The sequence below is a fragment of the Oenanthe melanoleuca genome, chromosome 26 (assembly GCF_029582105.1).
Source record: "Oenanthe melanoleuca isolate GR-GAL-2019-014 chromosome 26, OMel1.0, whole genome shotgun sequence".
NCBI lineage: Eukaryota > Metazoa > Chordata > Aves > Passeriformes > Muscicapidae > Oenanthe > Oenanthe melanoleuca.
In genome coordinates, this window is record NC_079359.1 from 4251190 (window position 1) to 4270052 (window position 18863).

At 50.9% G+C, this 18863-nt stretch overlaps 1 protein-coding gene across 1 annotated transcript; it reads left to right on the forward strand.

Moving 5' to 3' along the window:
* The first annotated feature begins 3336 nt into the window (after positions 1-3336).
* On the forward strand, positions 3337-5951 carry LOC130263828 (potassium voltage-gated channel subfamily A member 3-like). The gene has a single exon (XM_056511657.1). The coding sequence runs from the start codon at positions 3509-3511 to the stop codon at positions 5261-5263; it is 1755 nt and encodes a 584-aa protein (XP_056367632.1). The 5' UTR covers positions 3337-3508; the 3' UTR covers positions 5264-5951.
* Positions 5952-18863: the final 12912 nt, after the last annotated feature.

The window sequence follows — 18863 nt, forward strand, 5'->3', positions numbered from 1 at the left end:
GGTTTAGTGGCTGCCTGGGCAGGTGGGTGGACTGTTGGACTCCATAACCTTGAGAGCTTTTCCAAGCTGAACAAGTCCATGGATCTGTGATTCTGTGGTTGCTCCAAGTTAATCTCAGAAGGTTGGGTTGGTGCTGAGCTGTGTTTGCTGCCAAGCCCCTGCAGCCCTGCCTGTGGCTGGTGACCTGAGTGACAACCTGGAGCCTCTCTCCGTGTTTGTCCATTCTGAGCAGCACAGGAGGGCTCATGTTCCTGAGAGGAGAAACCTGCAGGGAGTTAAGGCTGTGCTGCCTGGCTGGAGCAGTTGGGGCTCTGCTGTGGGAGGACAGACAATGCATTTGCAGTGCATTAAGGTATTATTGTGTGCTGAGAGGTTTCTGATCCTGCGAAATAAAGACGAGCAGATTTGTCCCAGATTTATCAATGGAAGCAGAATTCCCATTGAAACAGGAGGGAGGGGAGAGTGGGTGAGATCCTGCTCACAGCCAGGCTGGGTTCTGTACACTCTGCCAAGGGCAGCTTTGTGGGGAGAAGGACAACCCCAAAATGCTGCTTGAGAGGCACTGGGATCCATCAAGAAGGAAGGAAAATTTCAGGGTGGAAGGAGGATGCTAAGGCAGCCCCATAGCTGGGAATAACTGAGAGCTGGGGTGAAGGTGCCACATGTTTTGTGCAGCTCATGCACCCCAGGGGAGGGATTCTGGGGGGATTCCCCTCGTGGTCTGGGTCTGGCTGTGGAAAGAGGGAAGTTGTTCATCCCCTCTGCTTGGAAATGTGCCCTGAGAAGGCCATTAAGGGAGGAAGAGAGCAATGCTTGCTCTGCTTCCTCATAGAAACTGGATGTGCTGTTCCAGGGCAGCCTGTGGATCATTGCACAGGGGGATTTCTCAAATGGCCGTTAGGAACGAAATTAAATTTGTCGAGACCAGATGCAGGAGAAGAGATGGATGAAAAAGCAGAAGGAGATTTGCAGGGGGAGCACTGGGACATCTTAGACAGCAAAGCTCAGCCTAGAGGAGATGGTTTGGTGCTGCACCCAGCTTATGGGAAAGCTTTGGCCAGGTTGGACACCTGGAGATTTCCCTCCCCTGGGCTTTTCTTCCCCTTCCCTGTGCTCAGATCTACAGGATTTGAAGCTGCTCGCCTGGCACAGCCTAATTGGCCTTGATAGGATTACAGGGAAGCAGCAGAGGAGTTAACACAGGGCCAGGAGGAGAAATCCCAGCACAATGCCCAGCCAAAGCCACGGGAGCTCAAGGGTTAATGTCTGCTGCTGTGCTGGAGCTATGGGGTAAGGGCTTAATCCTGCTGCTCTTAAAGGAAAGGCTTTCCCAAGCAGCATCCCAAAGGTCTGCAGCTCTCTCAGTAATTCCTGATGGGTTTGCCCCTCACAGATGCAGAGTAAATTATTGCAATTATGGAAGTTACACCTTGTGCCTCGAGCCTTGTGTCCTCAATAAATGTTTATGGTTTGAGGCAGCCTCGTTTGTTTGCTTGAGACCAGACGACTCTGATTTATTGGCAGAAATCCTAGCAGGGAAAAGGGATGAGCCAGACAAGTTTTTTAGCTGCTACACACATTTATGTGGTGAAGAGATGTTGTTTGTTTCTTTTTCATGAAAATAAAGCCTCAGACTTGGGTGTGAACTGTTGCTAACAGGAATTTTTCCCAACCTACAAGCAACAAAGGGAGCTCAAGGGTTAATGGTGCTCCAGGGCTTTGCCTCCTGCCTTCTCTGGGTTTTGGAATGGCTGGGAGATGCTGTGGGGTGGAAGGGAGCAGTGGGTGCTCTCACTGGGAGCATGTTGCTGTGCAGGAATGGGGAGCAACTTCCCAACTCCCTCCTCCCAGGAGATCCACACACTCAAGAAAAACTGGTGTCAAAATTGGGGCTTAAAGCCGAGGATGGGGGTGGCAACAAGGGACTTGTGTCCAAATCTGGGGTGGAGACAGCTCTCCTTGTTGGGGGCATGGGGAGCATCCATTCCCCATGCACACCTTGCTGCTCATTCCCTCAGGAATCCTCCTGGACTCGGGTGGCAGAGGGTGGGCTCAGCTCAGCCAGGCTCCATCCTCTCTCTTCATCTGCCTTGCAGAGTCTGGAGTCAGCTCTTGCACCAATATTTATTGTTCCCTCTCCAGATCTGGGTGTTTTGGACAGCTTGTTTCTGATTTAAAGCATAAATAAGTTTGATCTTTTCATCTGTTGTTCTCCCTACCTTCTGGAGGCTGTGCTGGTTAAAAATAACCGGGATGATGAGCTCAAGTGGGGGTGGTGGAGGGGTTTTAACCTCCATGGTGCCAGGACCACCCCTCCAGCTCCTCTCCCCTCCCCAGCCCTCATGGTCGAGCTCTTGGTCCAGTGCAGGGTGTCCCTGCCCATGGCAGGGAGGTGGAATGAGATGAGATGAGCTTTGAAGTCCCTTTCATCCCAAACCATTCCATTCCTTCTCCCCGAGCTGGGAGCTCCCTGAATTGCCTAAACCCCCTTGGCACGTGGCTGGGGTTAAAACGTTGCAGCTGTTGCAGGGGGGTGGAAAAATGGGGGTGCAGGGCAGAGCTGGGAGTGCAGAGATCAGAGGCTGTCCCTGAGGCACATCTCCTGAGGATGGGCTGTTTTCCAGCTCTGGGCTCCTGCAGAAGAGGTTTTGCCTGAAAAAGTCCCTTTTGCTCACAATTGAACTATTTGCTTAAGAAGACCAGTTGAAGGGAGATGGGAAAGAAAAAAAAAAAAAAATATAAGGATTTTGGCTTTCTTGATGGAAAGTCTGAAATGCAGGTTTAGGTTCAGCCTGGAAGCTCCTTGGTAGAGGGCTGGCTCAGCTTTGCTTCTGGGTTTATTTTGGTGGGGGCAGCACATGCACACACATGTGCACACACACTCATGGACACAGACATGCACACGCTCTCCTAGACACAGCAAAACAATCCCCAGCCCAGCCCAGACCCTGATTCAAAACAACTGTTGGTTCTGGCCACGCTGTCGGCTTTCCACTGCCCACAGCCTCCCACCGTGTGAAACTGCGCTGAAAACCAACAGGCAACCCCCGAAATTCACAGTCAAAACTGCATTTCACCTGGGGAAGGGCAGAACAACTCTTTCTAGGCAGCGGTTCTGATAGGAAAAAACCGCTGTCCGTGCTTGCAGCCGGCTGAGCAGCAGAGGATGCTCCGGGGAGGAGACTGAAGCCCCCGGGCGCTGCCTGGGGGAGGGATGGGGCTCCCCCAAGCCGGGCAGGGCCGGGGGGCTGCGGGGCAGGGCCGGGGGGCCGGTGGGTGTCTCCGGGAGCGGTGACTGAGCGAGGCGGTGCCAGGGCTGGGGGCGGATTTTTTGAGAAGAGCCTCAGCTCTTCAGAGCAGCGGCAGCCGCTGGAGGAGTTGGGCGGCTGTTGCTCCCTCTCCGCCCGGAGGAGGAGGAGGAGGAGGAAGAAGAGGAGGAAGAAGAGGCTTCGGCTGCCGCCTCTCCCACCCTCCCCTCCCCTCCCTTCCCCCTCCGCCCCACACCTTTATGGACGAGCGCCGCAGCCTGCTCCACTCTCCGGCCGCCTCCTCCGCCGGCCGGCAGCCGCGGGGCGGCTCGGGCAGCAGCCACCACAACCTGGGCTACAGCGAGCCGCTGCCCCCCGCCGCCCCCCGGCCGCAGGAGCAGCACGAGGGAGAGGGCGAGGAAGGGGAGGAAGGCAGCATGACCGTGGTGGGAGGCGGCGGCGGCGGCGGAGACCCTTCCCCGGAGGAAGGGCAGCATCCCCCGGCGCTGCTGGGCGGGGAGCGCTACGATCAGCCCCCGGCGCCGGCCGTGCCCGCCGGGCAGCCCGCGGGCGCCGCGGAGCACGAGTGCTGCGAGCGCGTGGTCATCAACATCTCGGGGCTGCGCTTCGAGACACAGCTCAAAACCCTGGCGCAGTTCCCCGAGACGCTGCTGGGGGACCCCCGCAAGAGGATGCGCTACTTCGACCCCCTCCGCAATGAGTATTTCTTCGACCGAAACCGGCCCAGCTTCGACGCCATCCTCTACTACTACCAGTCGGGCGGGCGCATCCGGCGTCCCGTCAATGTCCCCATCGACATCTTCTCCGAGGAGATCCGCTTCTACCAGCTGGGCGAGGAGGCCATGGAGAAGTTTCGGGAGGACGAGGGTTTCATTCGGGAGGAGCAGCGGCCGCTTCCCGAGAAGGAGTTTCAGCGCCAGGTGTGGCTCCTCTTCGAGTACCCCGAGAGCTCCGGGCCGGCCCGAGGCATCGCCATCGTCTCTGTCCTGGTCATCCTCATCTCTATCGTCATCTTCTGTCTGGAGACCCTGCCTGAGTTCAGGGACGACCATGACTATGAGGGAACTGGGGGGACCTTCGCGACAGGCGGTGGCCCTCTCCCACCTGATGCCTTCACCAACTCCTCATCCTCGGCCGCTTCCATGGTGTCATCCTTCACCGACCCTTTCTTTGTGGTGGAGACTTTATGCATCATCTGGTTCTCCTTTGAGCTGCTGGTCCGTTTCTTTGCCTGCCCCAGCAAGGCCACCTTCTCCAAGAACATCATGAACATCATTGACATTGTGGCCATCATCCCCTACTTCATCACGCTGGGCACGGAGCTGGCCGAGCGGCAGGGCAACGGGCAGCAGGCCATGTCCCTGGCCATCCTCAGAGTCATCCGCCTCGTCAGGGTCTTCCGCATCTTCAAGCTCTCCCGGCACTCCAAGGGGCTGCAGATCCTGGGCCAGACCCTCAAGGCCAGCATGAGGGAGCTGGGCTTGCTCATCTTCTTCCTCTTCATCGGCGTCATCCTCTTCTCCAGCGCCGTCTACTTCGCGGAAGCCGACGACCCCAGCTCGGGGTTCAGCAGCATCCCCGATGCCTTCTGGTGGGCCGTGGTCACCATGACCACCGTGGGCTACGGGGACATGCACCCCATCACCATTGGGGGCAAGATCGTGGGGTCTCTGTGCGCCATCGCGGGCGTGCTGACCATCGCCCTGCCCGTGCCCGTCATCGTCTCCAACTTCAACTATTTCTACCACCGCGAGACGGAGGGTGAGGAACAAGCCCAGTACATGCACGTCGGGAGCTGCCAGCACCTCTCGTCCAGCGAGGAGATGAAGAAGGCTCGCAGCAATTCCACCCTCAGCAAGTCCGAGTACATGGTGATCGAGGAAGGGGGGATCAATCACAGTGCATTCAAACAGGCTGCCTTTAAAGCAGGCAACTGCACAACCACAAACAATCCCAACTGTGTGAACATCAAAAAGATCTTTACGGATGTTTAAACCAAACCCAAACCAAACGAACGGCAGCAAATCCTGAGGATGCGGTAAAACGATACCAATAACAATACCAATTATAATGCAAAGTGACTGTGTGTCGGTGTTGTGTGGAACATGCACCATCGTCGGTCTGTGTGTGCTACGTTTTTATACCTTTATTTTTTTAGATCCTTCCTTTCTAAAGATCCAAAAGTAAAAGGATTTAAAATTCTCTGAAGAAGAGGACGGCTAAAGGGTAATGAGAAGGAAGATGAAGATAAACCACACTCACTGTCAAAACAGGTGTTTGTTCTGCAACGTGTTGCAGGGCTGCTTTGCTTTTCAGGCTTTTGGGGAACCTCTTGCTTTGCTCCCGAATTTCCCCCTCTTTCCCTAAGGGCAGTGTGTGGCCAATCTCCCTTCCATCACATAAAATAACTCGTTGGATTAACAAACCCGGGCTGGGTGGAGGAACGGGAAAAACATGAGGCAGAGCGTACCGGGAGGGGGCTGGGAGGAAATAACCATTTAATTCTGCAGAGAGTCTCTGTTACCACATCGTTAAATGATGCTTAATATTGAAACATGTGATGTGCCATTACGGGCACATCCCAGATTCCCTTTTTCTCCCCATTAGCTCATTTATGAAATTCTAATCTGGTCAGAGACCGAGTGCAATCAATGCTGATTTAAATAGAAAAAAAAATAATTTTTCTAAGCCTTTGTTTTGTATTCTGGATTCCCTTCCCCTGTAACCTGATGGAATTATTTCCTCCAATGTCAAGTTTGTGGCGGTGCAGCAGGGATGTGTGCGGGAGGAGGGAGAGGAGAGGCAGACTGGGATGTTTTGGGGAGCGATGTCGGCACGCAGCAGGATCCACGACTGGAGCCTCCAACCCGCCCAGCCGGAGACAAAGGGACATTTCCTCCTCTTTTGCACTGCCTGGGGAAGAGCTGCAGCCGCTTATCACCCGAAGATTAAAGTGGCGAACACGCCTTCCAGCGGAAGTCACTAATTCCGACCGGAGTGATGCAGTTGCCATGGCGACCATGGTTTCCTGGGAAACCCCCAAAGGTTGTCATGGCATCCCTTCTCCCATCCCCCCTGGTCCTCGCTCTTCCCGCAAAAAGCCTTTTCCAGATGGTTCCAGCTCCTCCATCCCACCAGGCATCGTGGCTCTGCACCCCCTTCCTGGTTCCTGTGTGCCCCACAAATCATCCACAGGCAATAACACCCCCAGACCCACCATCCCTCACCTTGGCACTGAAATCTGGGGGTGAGGCTCATCCTGCTCCACTCACAACCTCCCCAAACCCAGTGGGAGCTGGCACTGGGGAGCTTGGCAGGGGAACCTCGGCAGATCTGTGGAACAAGTGAAAAACAGGATTGAAAAATAACCAAAAACGCCACCATGGGAAAAAAATCACTTCATCTTCACGTGTGCACCAGGGCCCGTGGGACATCTGATGGGATCAGGTGAGCTTTGCACGGGGAGAGTTCAATGGAGTCACAATGCTGGGCTTTTTTGGACAAACCCCACGCTCTCCACTTTTGTTCTCCAGCTTATCCTGCCACCCTCGGGTATTTTTATACATGTTTGATAAAGTGGGATCACATCCTGTAGCTCCTCTGATTGTATTTGCTTTTTAGTGCTGTGAGAGGAGGAAAACCCTGCTGCTTCTCTGCAGCTGGATTGCTTCACTTCTGTGCTAAAAAAGGTGATTTCAGTGGTTTAGTGCTCCCATCCAGCCCCTGCCATCGACACAGGCCAAAAGCAGCTTGGCCTCGAGTGCTTTGGCTCCAGCTCTGCTCAGTCTTGCTGGATTTTTGGGTTAAAAAAAGCCAAATTCCTTCAAGGTAGCACATGGGATGCTGTTAAATACAGCAAAGAGAAATTTGGCCCCAACCTGTGCAAGTCACACCTTTCCCGAGGCTGTGGAGAGGGGGCCATGTCCTGAGAGATGCTGGCCATGCCTAAATTGGAGTTTAGCTGGGATTTTTCCCAGAGTCAGAAGGATCTGGATGGTTTGCAGCACCCTCCCTTAGCCACAGTCAATAAACCCAAGGAAAACATCAGAGCCCCTCCTTGGCTGGCTGGGGTGTGATTATTTATTAACTACCTGAGTTTCCATCAGCTGAGGGTCCAAGAGGTGATCTTTATTAGGGAGATGCTCTGGAACATCACGGGAATTTACAAACCTGAGATCCCTGGGATTCCTTGTCTGGGATAAGTGGGAACACCTCAGTGTGCCTTTTCCCCAGGCTGCAGTGGGCTGAAATGTCATTTCTGCCCACGAGCTCTCACTTTTCATTGTTATTCCCTTTTTATTGTTGTTAAAGCTTTCCCACATGCCTATTCCTAAAAGGAGGGTTTGAGTTTAAGAGCAGTGGAAACGTTGCACTCAGGAGAGTTTGCAGATGAGTTCTGGGTTTTCCCCATGGCAGCTGCACAGGGTATGGAAATCACATGCTCTCCTGGAAATGGCACAGAACAATTTTCAGTTTCTCTGTTGTCTAAAATAAGGAGAGGCCTTGCAGGTTGTTGGTTTGTTTTCCTGATTCCTCCCTGCCTGATTTTGGAGGAGCAGAGTAGTTTCAAAGGGATTTTATTGACAGTAAAAGATGCTTTATGGAAGAGGTGACAAGGAAACCACTTTACCCACTGGGGTAAAAGGCAGTTTGGCTCTGGGAGAATTCCAGAATGGTTTGGGTGGAAGGAGACTTTAAGGATCCCACCCCTGCCATGGGCAGGGACACCTTCCACCACCCCAGCTTGCTCCAAGCCCCATCCATCCTGGCCTTGGACACTTCCAGGGATGGAGCAGCCACAGCTGCTCTGGGCACCCAATATGTGACATAAATTTCCCCATTTTCACATTCAGAAAAATATTTTTCAGTGCTGAGTGGTATCACTGAGAGACAAAAATTCACTGCTGCTCTGTCTTTTAGATACACCCCAGAGAGTGAGAGTGGAAAGCTGGGATATCCTTTGGGTGTTCTGCCCTCTCTGCATGTTCCCCCTCTGCTGTCTCATGGGAACAATCCAGAGAGGGAAACTTGAGGCACCTGCTCTAGTGGAAGGTGTCCCACGGCAGGGAGCTGCAGCTGGATGATCTTTAGGATCTGTTCCAACCCAAACCATTCAGTGGCTCTGATAAAAACCTTCTGTTCCATGGTCTGACAGCTTCTCTGGAGCTGCCTGCTGCACATGTTGTGCCGGGGACTGGGGAGATCCTGAAACACGGGGCTGTCCAGGCTCAGCTGTGTCAGGGGCTCTGCTCTCCTGCCCTGTGCCCCATCAGGACAAGGCAGAGTTTCAGCAGCCACTGGGGAGCTCCAGAGGAGCCTGGCTGTGCAGGGCTGGCTGTCCCTAAGTGCTTGGAGGGGCAGCTTTAGGGGATTGGCATCAGCAGAGACCACCCAGACTCAGCTTGTGACATTAAATGGAGGGAAGGGCATTGCCACGGGCTCCTGATGCTTCCCAGCACCCCAAGAGCAGGGAGCAGGCTCCCTGCAGCTCTGGGTAACCCCAGCGTGGTCTGCACTGTCCTCCCTGTCACCTGAGAGACACCTCAGTGACACTGAAGGGTGGCAGTGAGGGAAGAGGCAGCTCCCACCCCAGGGCAGCCCTCTGTGGGTGCCTTCACTTTATCACAGAGTCACAGAAAGGTTTGGCTTGCAAACAACCTTAAAGTACATCTTGTTCCAGCCCCCACATAGGGGCACTGGGGCTTGTACCTCCTGTTATCTCTTCTCACAGACTCCTGCCAGTTCCCCTTTCTCTCTGCCTGTATTTTCGGACCTGTTCCCCTGTTTCAGCCCTGGATGCCACCTTGAAACACATCCCTGGTGCTGGGGGGTGCATCAGCTGCAAGCCTGGCTCCTCCACTTGGTATTTTGACACCGTCACCTTTTCCTCCTGCTTCTTTGCCCTTTTTTTTGTGTGTGCTGTCAGGCCTGAGCTCCTTCCAAAGGTTCTGTTGTTCTCCAGCACAATAGATGCCCTTGGGGTGCTCGGGGTGGCCGGAGCAGAGCAGGATCCATCCCACCCCACGTGTGGACACAGACAAGGGCTGCAGATATCTCTTTCCTCCAGGAGGGTTAAATTTCTTCCCAGGCAATTGTTCCTGCTCCATCCCTTGACAAAAGAAATCGTTTTTGTTTTTTAACCCGCGGTTTATGGGCAATTAAGCAGCGGCAAAGGGCGGACAAGCGCTTTCCCCGGCAGAACGGAGGGAGCCAGGGTCGGTGCCCCGCAGGGTCTCTCCTGCAGGGATGTAGCACAAGGAGAGTGTTTGGCAGTGCTTGGTGTGTACGGGGAGCGTTGTGTGTAAAATCTGTTTAATTGTGTAGTTTGGAGCCCTCTCCTGCCAAGCTTTTAAAATATGCATGTCGTGGTGCGAGCGCACGGCGGCTCCACCGCCGCCGGAGGGAAGCAGAGCTTGGTTTTCCCTGTTTTTAAATGCTTCAGGACCCGTCTCTGGGTGGGCTGCAAACCTGGGAGTGCAAACTGGGTTTAACTGTGAATTATTTTGCCCTTCAGTCTCAGTTCTGGAAGGAGAGCTCAGTGCCACGGCATCCTTGTGCAAGGGCGTGTATGGGAGAGGGAAATAAGGGATTTCTGGATGTTACATGATCTTTGTACGGATTATCCTTATAGTCCCTTCCGACCCGAACATTTGATCATTCCACAGGTGCTGTGGCAGGGCCATACCCTGGAGCCCTCACTCCTACGGACCCTGCTCTGGGTCCTGCCCTTGGCTCGGTTTCGGGGGCTGTGCAGCTGCAGGATGTGTTAGGGGTGGGATGTCGCTGCCTTTCCCTGTTCCCCTGGCTCAGGGTCTGTCTGTGCCTCCTCCCTGCTCACAGCCCGGATTTTCCGTGCTGAGGATGCTCGGCAGCCGGGCAGGGAAACCTCCCCGCGGGGCTCCGTCACTTTCCTCCTCCTTATCAGCCGAGACACGCTCAGATAAATCAGAACATGTCTCCCATCGGCTTCAGCTGCTCACTGGAGCCAGGAGGAGCCGCGGTGCTCCCTGATCGCTGCTGTGCCCCCATGGTCTGCACACCCAGGGGAGACACCGGCTCGGCCACACCAACAGCAGCAGGCGCTGCTGGCTCTCCTTGGTGTCAGAGAATTCACCCGCACACACCAGAGGTTTGTGTCCAAAAAGAAAACAGAGGGGTTCTTTTTGCCTTTTTCGAGTAAAGGGAGAGGCTATGGGGCATTCCCCTGGGGTCTCTCGAATTTTTGGAGGATGAAGCCTCATTTTATCTTATTTATATTTCTATAAATCTATATATTATATATACTTATATTATTATATATTATATATACTTACACTATTCTATATTCTATATTCTATATTCTATATTCTATATTCTATATTCTATATTCTATATTCTATATTTTCTATTCTACATTCTACATTATATATGATATAATATATATTATTTATATATTATATAATATATATTAATTATATATTTTATATAATGTATTATATATTATAATATATTATTATATATTATTAATATTATTTATATTTATTATATAATATTTATAATATTTATATTTATCTTATTTTCCCAGCTGCATTTCCCTCTCTCTTTTCCCATTGACTGAAGTCCTTGAGAGGCACAGACTTCCCAAACACCTGACACCTGAGATTCCCCTCTAATCTATAACCCTCCCTTTTAATTTTTAATTCTTACAGAATTCATGTTTTTCCCCATTGCTTCTTTCATTTTCCAATATCCAATCTCATTTATCAGCAAACCTGCAGTTCGTTTGTAAAGGCAAATATCTTTTCCATTCATCAATCAGTGGAATCCATCCCATTGTTTCTTTTATCTCTCAGTGCTGGTTTTATCTACCAGCAGAACAAATCCCTCATTAGGAATGATTCCTTTCCTTGACACTTGTGATTCCAAAGCTTTTCTGAGTGTGTTGGACTTTGCTCCAGTGGTTGCACCTCATTTTTAGTTCTCTGCACGCCCTGGCTGGGGTTGGATGTGTGGCTTGTGGGGAAGATGAGCCTGTTGCAGGTTTGGGGTGATATTTGGGTTGGTACCCAAGGGAAATGTGTCCCTGTCCCAGGCCTGGGGGTGCCAGCACTGTGGGATTTGCTCCCTGGCTTTGCCCCCCCGTGCCTCAGTTTCCCCAGCTGTAAATGGGACTGAGCAGCTTCAGGGAATGTTTGCAATGGAACTCCTGGGGAAGGAAGAGGCAGTTTTGAAACACAGAGAGAGAAGTGAGGGCTCCTCCAAAGGTTTTATGGGATTCAGCTTTCTTGAGGCTGGCAAAGCTGCAACCCTGCCCTGGCTACCCCAATAATTCAGTTGTTTCCCTGGAGGGAAGCCTGAGGTTTTCACAGCTTCCCAAACTGCCTGCTCTGCCTCCAGCTCCCCATCAGCATCCTCCTCTTTTGTGATTTCTTCACTCTGCATCTTCCCTTTCTCACCCCTCAAATCTCAGTGAATTTAGAGCTGAGACCCCTCTTCTCCTTCCTTGCTGGTCTCTGCTCTGAGCTGCCACTGTGTCTCTGTGACAACTTAACCTCACACTGTTGCAGCAGGTCAGGAACCAGACATAAGAAATCTCAGCTTTCAAATGGCCCTGGCTGCTGGGAATTTGAGTTTGAGGGAGGGGTGAGGAAGGAGTTGCTGTGAACTGGATTTAGCACTGAAGGTTTGAGGGATTCTCTAGCTCTGCCTGCAGCTCAGTGGGTGCAGGTGCCTGCATGATATCCCACAATTTAAATCCTTTGGAATTAAGGCAGGAAATCTTCCTGCAGCATCAGAAACAAGCCTGGGCTGTTCTCTCCCAGGGCTGGAAATTTTCAGGGATGTCTCTCCCATTCTGGTTACAAGATACTCTGAGAAAATGCAGCAAGCCTGAGGAGGAGAGAGTGGGGAACATGGTCTGGATCCAGCTGGGTTTCTCACTTGGGACATCTCCTGGGAATTTGGCTCTATTGCTGTTTTTTCTTGGCCAAACAGCCATGCAATTCCCTTTACACAAGCACCTTTATCAGCCAAGCCTGGGACTCAGCCAGACATATCAGTTAATTTGATAAGATCTGTTTTCTTAACAGAAAACCTGTATTGATCGGCATCAGTGAAATCTTCCTCTTTATTGTGTATTAAGACTCAGCCATTCCAGCAAATTTGGATCAGTGATGGATGGTCAGACCCATCATTTTTGCAGGTCACTTTGTTTATCCCTTAAAAAACTGTCCCAAACAGGAGCTGTTTTCCATTCCTCTGGAAGGACTCAGGAGAATCTCAGTATTTGCACTCCCAGGAGCTGTTTTGCCAGCTCTGAGTGTTCAGAAAGAAGTTATTTGGCTCAGCCAATTTAAAAACATCTAATTTTTATGGCTGCTGTTTAATATCCTCTATTTCTCTTGAGATGGAGAGGATTTCCTCACCACTGGACAATGGAAAAACATCTGGATCCCTTCAGGAGCCTGAGCAGCAACAGATCCTGAATGCTGCTGACTCTCACTCCCACTGGATCCAGAGAAATGACACCATTGCCAGGCTGAGGATTTGGCATTTCTTTCTTCCTTGGCAAGCATACAGCTTGGGAAGGCTCCAGGGTACCCCAAAGCACTGGATTATTTGCCTGGTGGGAATTAAAATTGTTATTTACCACTTCATCTGCAGGGTGCCAGCTCCACCACCACCTTCTTGCCCAGTGGCATTTGCTGGGCTGAAGGTGCTGTTGGGATCTAATTTGTGTATTTATTTATTAACTGAGTGTGTAATGCTGCAGTGATCCTTGAGGATCCTGGCAGTCTGGAGCCCTTCCCAGCTGGCAGGTGGGAGGGGTTTAATCCCCCAGCAAGCCCAGACTAATAAAGCAGAAAGCCCTGTTAGCTTTAAGCCCAAGAATGGTCCTGCTGGCACTTCAGGATTAGCTGGTGCTTGAGCTGCCTGGGCTGAGATCCTGGCTTGGAGCACTGAGCCCCTCTGGAGGTTCATTCCCCCAGTGCTGCACAGCCTCTCAAGGGGATCTTTGTTCCTGGCAGGAATTCCCATCTCCTTCCTTTCTCTGCTGGATTTTGGCATCTCTGGAGCATCATTCCTACATCCCTGCATCCTCATCATCCCTGCAACTTCATCCCTGCAGCATCATCATCCCTGCAAATTCATCTGCAATTTTATCATAGCTGCAACATCATCCTCTGTACATCCTTATTATCCCTGCAACACCATCCCTGCAACTTCATCACAGCTGCATCCTCATAATCACTGCAACTTCATCCCTGCAACATCACCATCCCTACATCCTCATCATCCCTGCAAAAGCATCCTCATCATCACTGCAACTTCATCCCTGCATCCTCATCATCCTTAAACTTCATCTCTGCAACTTAATCTGCAATTTCATCATAGCTGTAACATCATCCTCTGTACATCCTTATTATCCCTGCAACATCATCCCTGCAACTTCATCCCTGCAGCATCACCATCCCTACATCCTCATAATCCCTCCAAATGCATCCTCATCATCACTGCAACTTCATCACAGCTGCATCTTCATCATCCCTGCAACTTCATCCTCTTCATCACTGCAACTTCATCCCTGCATCCTCATCATCCCTAAACTTCATCCCTGCAACTTCATCTGCAATTTCATCATAGCTGTAACATCATTCTCCCTGCAGCTTTGTCTTCCCTGCAGCATCATCAGCCCTGCATTCTCACTGTCCCTGCATCTCCATTATCCCTGCAACATCTTCCCTGCATCCTCATCATCCCTGCACCCTCATCATCCCTGCAGCTTCAATCCCACATCCTGGTTACTGCTGCAGCTCCATCCTTGCAGCATCTGCATCCCCACATCCTGATCCCTGCAGCACCCAGAGAGAGAATCTCTCCCTCCTCAGTGCATGGATCCCACCTGGCTTGTCTCCATCCTGCCTCTCCCTTTGGGGAAAACAGGCTGATTTTTGGGGCTGAGCTGGGACCAGGCAGGTCCTGGTGCCTTAGGCTGGGCTCTGAGCTGTGACTGCAGCTCCTCCCAACCTTCCCCTCATCACCAGATGCTAGTGAAGCACCCAGCTCAGACAATCTGATCTGGGCAAAATCCAGTTGCCACGGTGTACAGATTTTCTGGAAGATGAGAGGGATAAAAACTTGCATGAAATTTCTAGAAATTTCAGTGTCTCAAACACAGAGCAGAGCATCTCCCTATATTAAAACAGGAGCCAGTCCCTTGAGTGGAGAGCTATGGATGCAATTCAGGCACTGCAGAAATTGGGGGATTTTTGTGCCTTTTTCTGGACTCTCCCATCCCCACATCAAAATGGGATTTTGGGTTTGTGCCCTGTGGGAGCAACTCCACAGTCCAAGCTCTGGGAGTGGGATCAGCCCTGGCTCCTCCCATCACCTGGACTGGATTTATAAAATCAACCAGTTGCTCCATATCTCATGAATTACATCAAGTCAGAGCAAACCCAGCTTGATTAAGATAAAAAACATGAGGAAAACCCACTTGGCACTAATTATTCTGGGTTTGGAACTTGCTGTTAATGTGAGATAACAGTTAATAACAAGAATATATTTAATGAATCTTTTCTCTATCTTTAGCTCACTTTAGACTGTGTGGCATCTAGTCCATTAAAGAATTTTAAATAGAAAATGTTCATTTTTCATTAGTGGGAAACGGAGTTGGGAATTTGTCAGGAGGGACCAATGTGCAACTTCTTTTCCACTTTACTTTTAAAAAAAGAACCTGTTCTTGTTTTCTAAAATGGTTCTTTGCTTTGCCCAGCAGATCACAGAAGAAGTTTTGAAATTAAGACCTTCAGGACTGTGTTGAGAAATAAAACATCTCCAAGGAAAGGACAAACACCCTGAACATCCCTGACACTGCCATGGACTCGACTGACAGAGGCCTGTCCTCCCCAGCCAAACCCAGTCCATATTTCATATATATATGTTTATATATGGAATATTTCCCACTTTATTTGTGTTTTCTAACAAGTGCATTATGTAGAAGGGAAAAATCTTTGGAGCCAGATTATCTTCAACTCATGTGCAATATAACGAGACTGAGCAAAGCCAGGAAAAAGGAGCAGGAGAGGTGGAAGTCACTTGGACATTATTTCAGTCTTTTTTTTTTTTTTTTTTTTTTTAATATTATTATTTTTTTAAAATCACTTGAAAGATGAAGCAACCAGAAAGGAAATGTTAAGCAGAGCTGCTAAAACTCAGTCCAAGTGTTTTGCTCGGGGTGGGAGGGAGTGGGGGGAAATTCAGTTGCAGTCGCTGTTCCCTGGCAAGGCCACGGGCTGTTCTCAGCTCCTTGGGAAGAATTCCTGTTCCATTTTTCTCACTTTCCTGGAAATGCCCTTTATAAGTAGCTCTGTGCTGTACCAAAGGCTGTGATTTACTTCAAGTCCTTATTTAGAAAGAAACATCTCTGCTGGTGCTGAGGGAAGGGGTGTGGAACAGTTGTGCTTTGCTATCAGATCACTCCACGAAAAACTAACAACAAATTGAATTTCCAGGGTAGGAAAAGTCTAAAAACCCAAATCTTGGCTGTCCATGTTCCTGCTTAGCTTCATGAGAGCCTCTCTGCCCTTTTCTGCACTTCCACAGTACCCCAGTTTGTGGGAACATTATAGTTGGCTAATTCTGTAATAATCAGGAATTCCATCCCTCCTCTGCCCGTTGCTGTTTCATTTTGCACATTGAGGTTTTTGGTGGCAGGTTTAGAGCTGTGGGCTGCCCATGCTGGGCTGGGAAGCTCTTAAAGCTGGGCTTTCTATAACCTCACTGTGTTTCCTAGGACTGCAGGGATCAATATCACCCTGGTGCAAAGGGAAAAATGATGTGCAAAGGGAAAAATGATGTGCAAAGGGATAAATGCAAATGGCAGAGGGGTTGATGGTCTCTTCTGCTTCTGGCTCCCTCTTTTCTCCCTCCCCATCCTCATCCATCCCAGCTTGGAGACTGAAACCCTCCCAGCACAGCCTCCATCAGAGGGGCAGAGTGAAACTTGGAACAGTGTTGGATTTAAGGGTGTAAAAAAATGTTGGAGGGACTCAGATGAGCACAGGAATATCTTTGTCTGCATTGCAATAATTCCCTGGGAATGGTTGGGAAGGTTAATTTGGACTGGACGGAGCCAAGTGAGCTGGAGCTTCCTCTGGAGCAGAGGCTGCTCAAGGGGAGGGAGCAGGAACCAAAATCATTGTGTGTGAAGCAGCCCTTGAGCTGATGCTGCTGATTGTGTTTGGTGTCCAAGGACAAGCCCTGAGGTCCCCAGCAGGCACCTGCAGGGTGGAGCAAGCACCTCTCCTCCAGAGGGAAGCACCAAAACCTGGATCCTTCCTCCAGGGGAGCTGTTTACCTGCATTTCACACGGAACATCCTCAGGAGACACTCGTGGGATGCCTGGAGGGGACCCCCAGCGAGGATGCACCAGAACCAGCCCCTGGGAGGAGCTTGGAAATGGGAAAACACTGGAATATCCAAGGCAAAGCAGCCAACTGTCTGCACCACGTTTCTGTCCTGCTGAAGAGCTCTGAAGATGAACGAGAACTCTGTACACAAACAGCTGAAATTCGGGTTGAGAATTTCCCTTCAGGCTGGGAAATGATCCTCACCCGGAATGCGCCGGCTTTGGTGAGGTCGCGTTTATTTTGTTTGTTTTTTTAAACACAGATCATCCCTTGGCTGCAGTTCCTCCTGCAGTGCACCTCTGATGGTGATTTTGTTCATGGCAGAAGGGCTTGGGAGACCCAAACACAGAAATCTCCAGGGCTCTGCACAGGTGCAGGTCGGGCAGAATGGGCTGAGAGTGCGAAAAGAAGCAGAAGTGTTAAACCCAGCAGTTTTAGTCAATTTAACCGGAGAATGAAGAGCAAATATGGATCTGGCTCTCAGCAGGACATTGCTCCTCTTGCATTTATTCCCAGCATGGAAGAAACCCCGTGGTTGTGGGTAAATGGAGGAGAAAGGGCCGGTGCTGCTGGCACTGGGTTTGGCACGGCGTTACCAGCACGGGGTGCAGAGGGAGGTTGGGATGGGGGGCTAGGATTTCTGGGGGGCACATGGAGCAGGTCCTGAGCCCATGGAGATGAGCAGCGAGTGCCAAGGCTCGCCAGGGAATCGGGAATCGCGGAGGGGAAACACCCGCGCTGTGAAACCGGTGTGAAAGCTGCACAAATTACAGCTAATTACAGCAGGGCTCTCATTAACTCGCTTTGGCCCTGCCCTGCCCGGGGGCCAGCCCGTGGGGGGTGGGGAAAAGGAGCTTTTCCATGGGATCTTCCAGCAAATTGCTGCTCTGGCAAATCCCCGTGGCTGTGGCAGCAGCCGGGGTGCTCCGAGCGCAGCCGAACCTGTCCCTGCACAGAGGAGCTGTCCCCTGCCTGCCTCACCCTGGAATCAGTTATTGCTCGGGCCAGAAAACCTCAGAGACCTTAAAGGAGCCCTTTAAAAGGAGCAGGAGGAGTGCCTGGTGTTTGGGGTGAGGCTGAGCTGTTTCCATCGTGGGGAACTCCCCACTTCTCTCCCAATTTTTCTCCCCATTTTTCTCCCCATTTTTCTCCCCATTTTTCTCCCCATTTTTCTCCCCATTTTTCTCCCCATTTTTCTCCCCATTTCTCTCCCCATTTCCCTCCCCATTCTTCTCCCCATTTCCCTCCCCATTTCCCTCCCCATTTCCCTCCCCATTCTTCTCCCCATTTCCCTCCCCATTCCTCTCCCCACTGCCACGGAGGCAGCTGTGGGCAGGCTGGGTGAGATGGAGCTGGCTTTTTTTTTTTGGGACACCTCACCTCCCAAACCACTAAGGAGCTGCCAAACACATTTGTTTGCAGCGTGACAGGTTCTCAGCGTGCTCTTGAGCCTGCACAGGAGACTGAACAAAGCTTTAGCAGCTCTGAAATCATGACAGGCTGACCCCAAAGCCACTTCTCCACCGTGCTGATGGGTTTGGGCTGCAAACAGCCCCAGCCCCCATGAAAAGAGGGAGGCCCCAGGCTGCCCACACAGGTTAATGGGAGGAGAATTGATTTTCTGGATGGCAGCACAGACCTGGATCTTGGGAAGCCCTGGTCCCAAAGGTGTTATATTTAGTTTCTTTTGGAACATGATCTAGTAGCCCTTAAAATGGGGAATAGAATGTATCAGTACTAAAGTTATTTTTATTTTTCACCGGTGTTACAGAGAGCTTTTTTATGGTTGTGTGTGTGTGTGTGTGTAACATAATTATACCTCGTCTGTTTTCAGTAGCCACTTGTTACAGCATCTCTCTGTTAGGGCTCAAAACTGTATTTTAACTATTAAACTGATGGGAAAAACCTTATTCCTTCACCTGGCTGGGTTGGTGGGTCCCACCCAGCCCCAGCCATCTCACACTGATGACAATCTTGCCAAATTCCACCTCTCCTCGTGTTGTACATTCTGGTGCTTGGTGGCTGAGCCAGCTGGCTGTTAATGTGCTTTTCCACAAGAACTGACTGACACCTGTCAGTCCAGTGCATTAATCTGTGTTGCCACCACTCTGAGCCCAGCCTGGTGCGTGTTGCCATCGTGCCATGGCGAGGGAAGACAAATTAAAAATGTATCCAGCCGATTAAAAAAAAAAAACCCAACAAC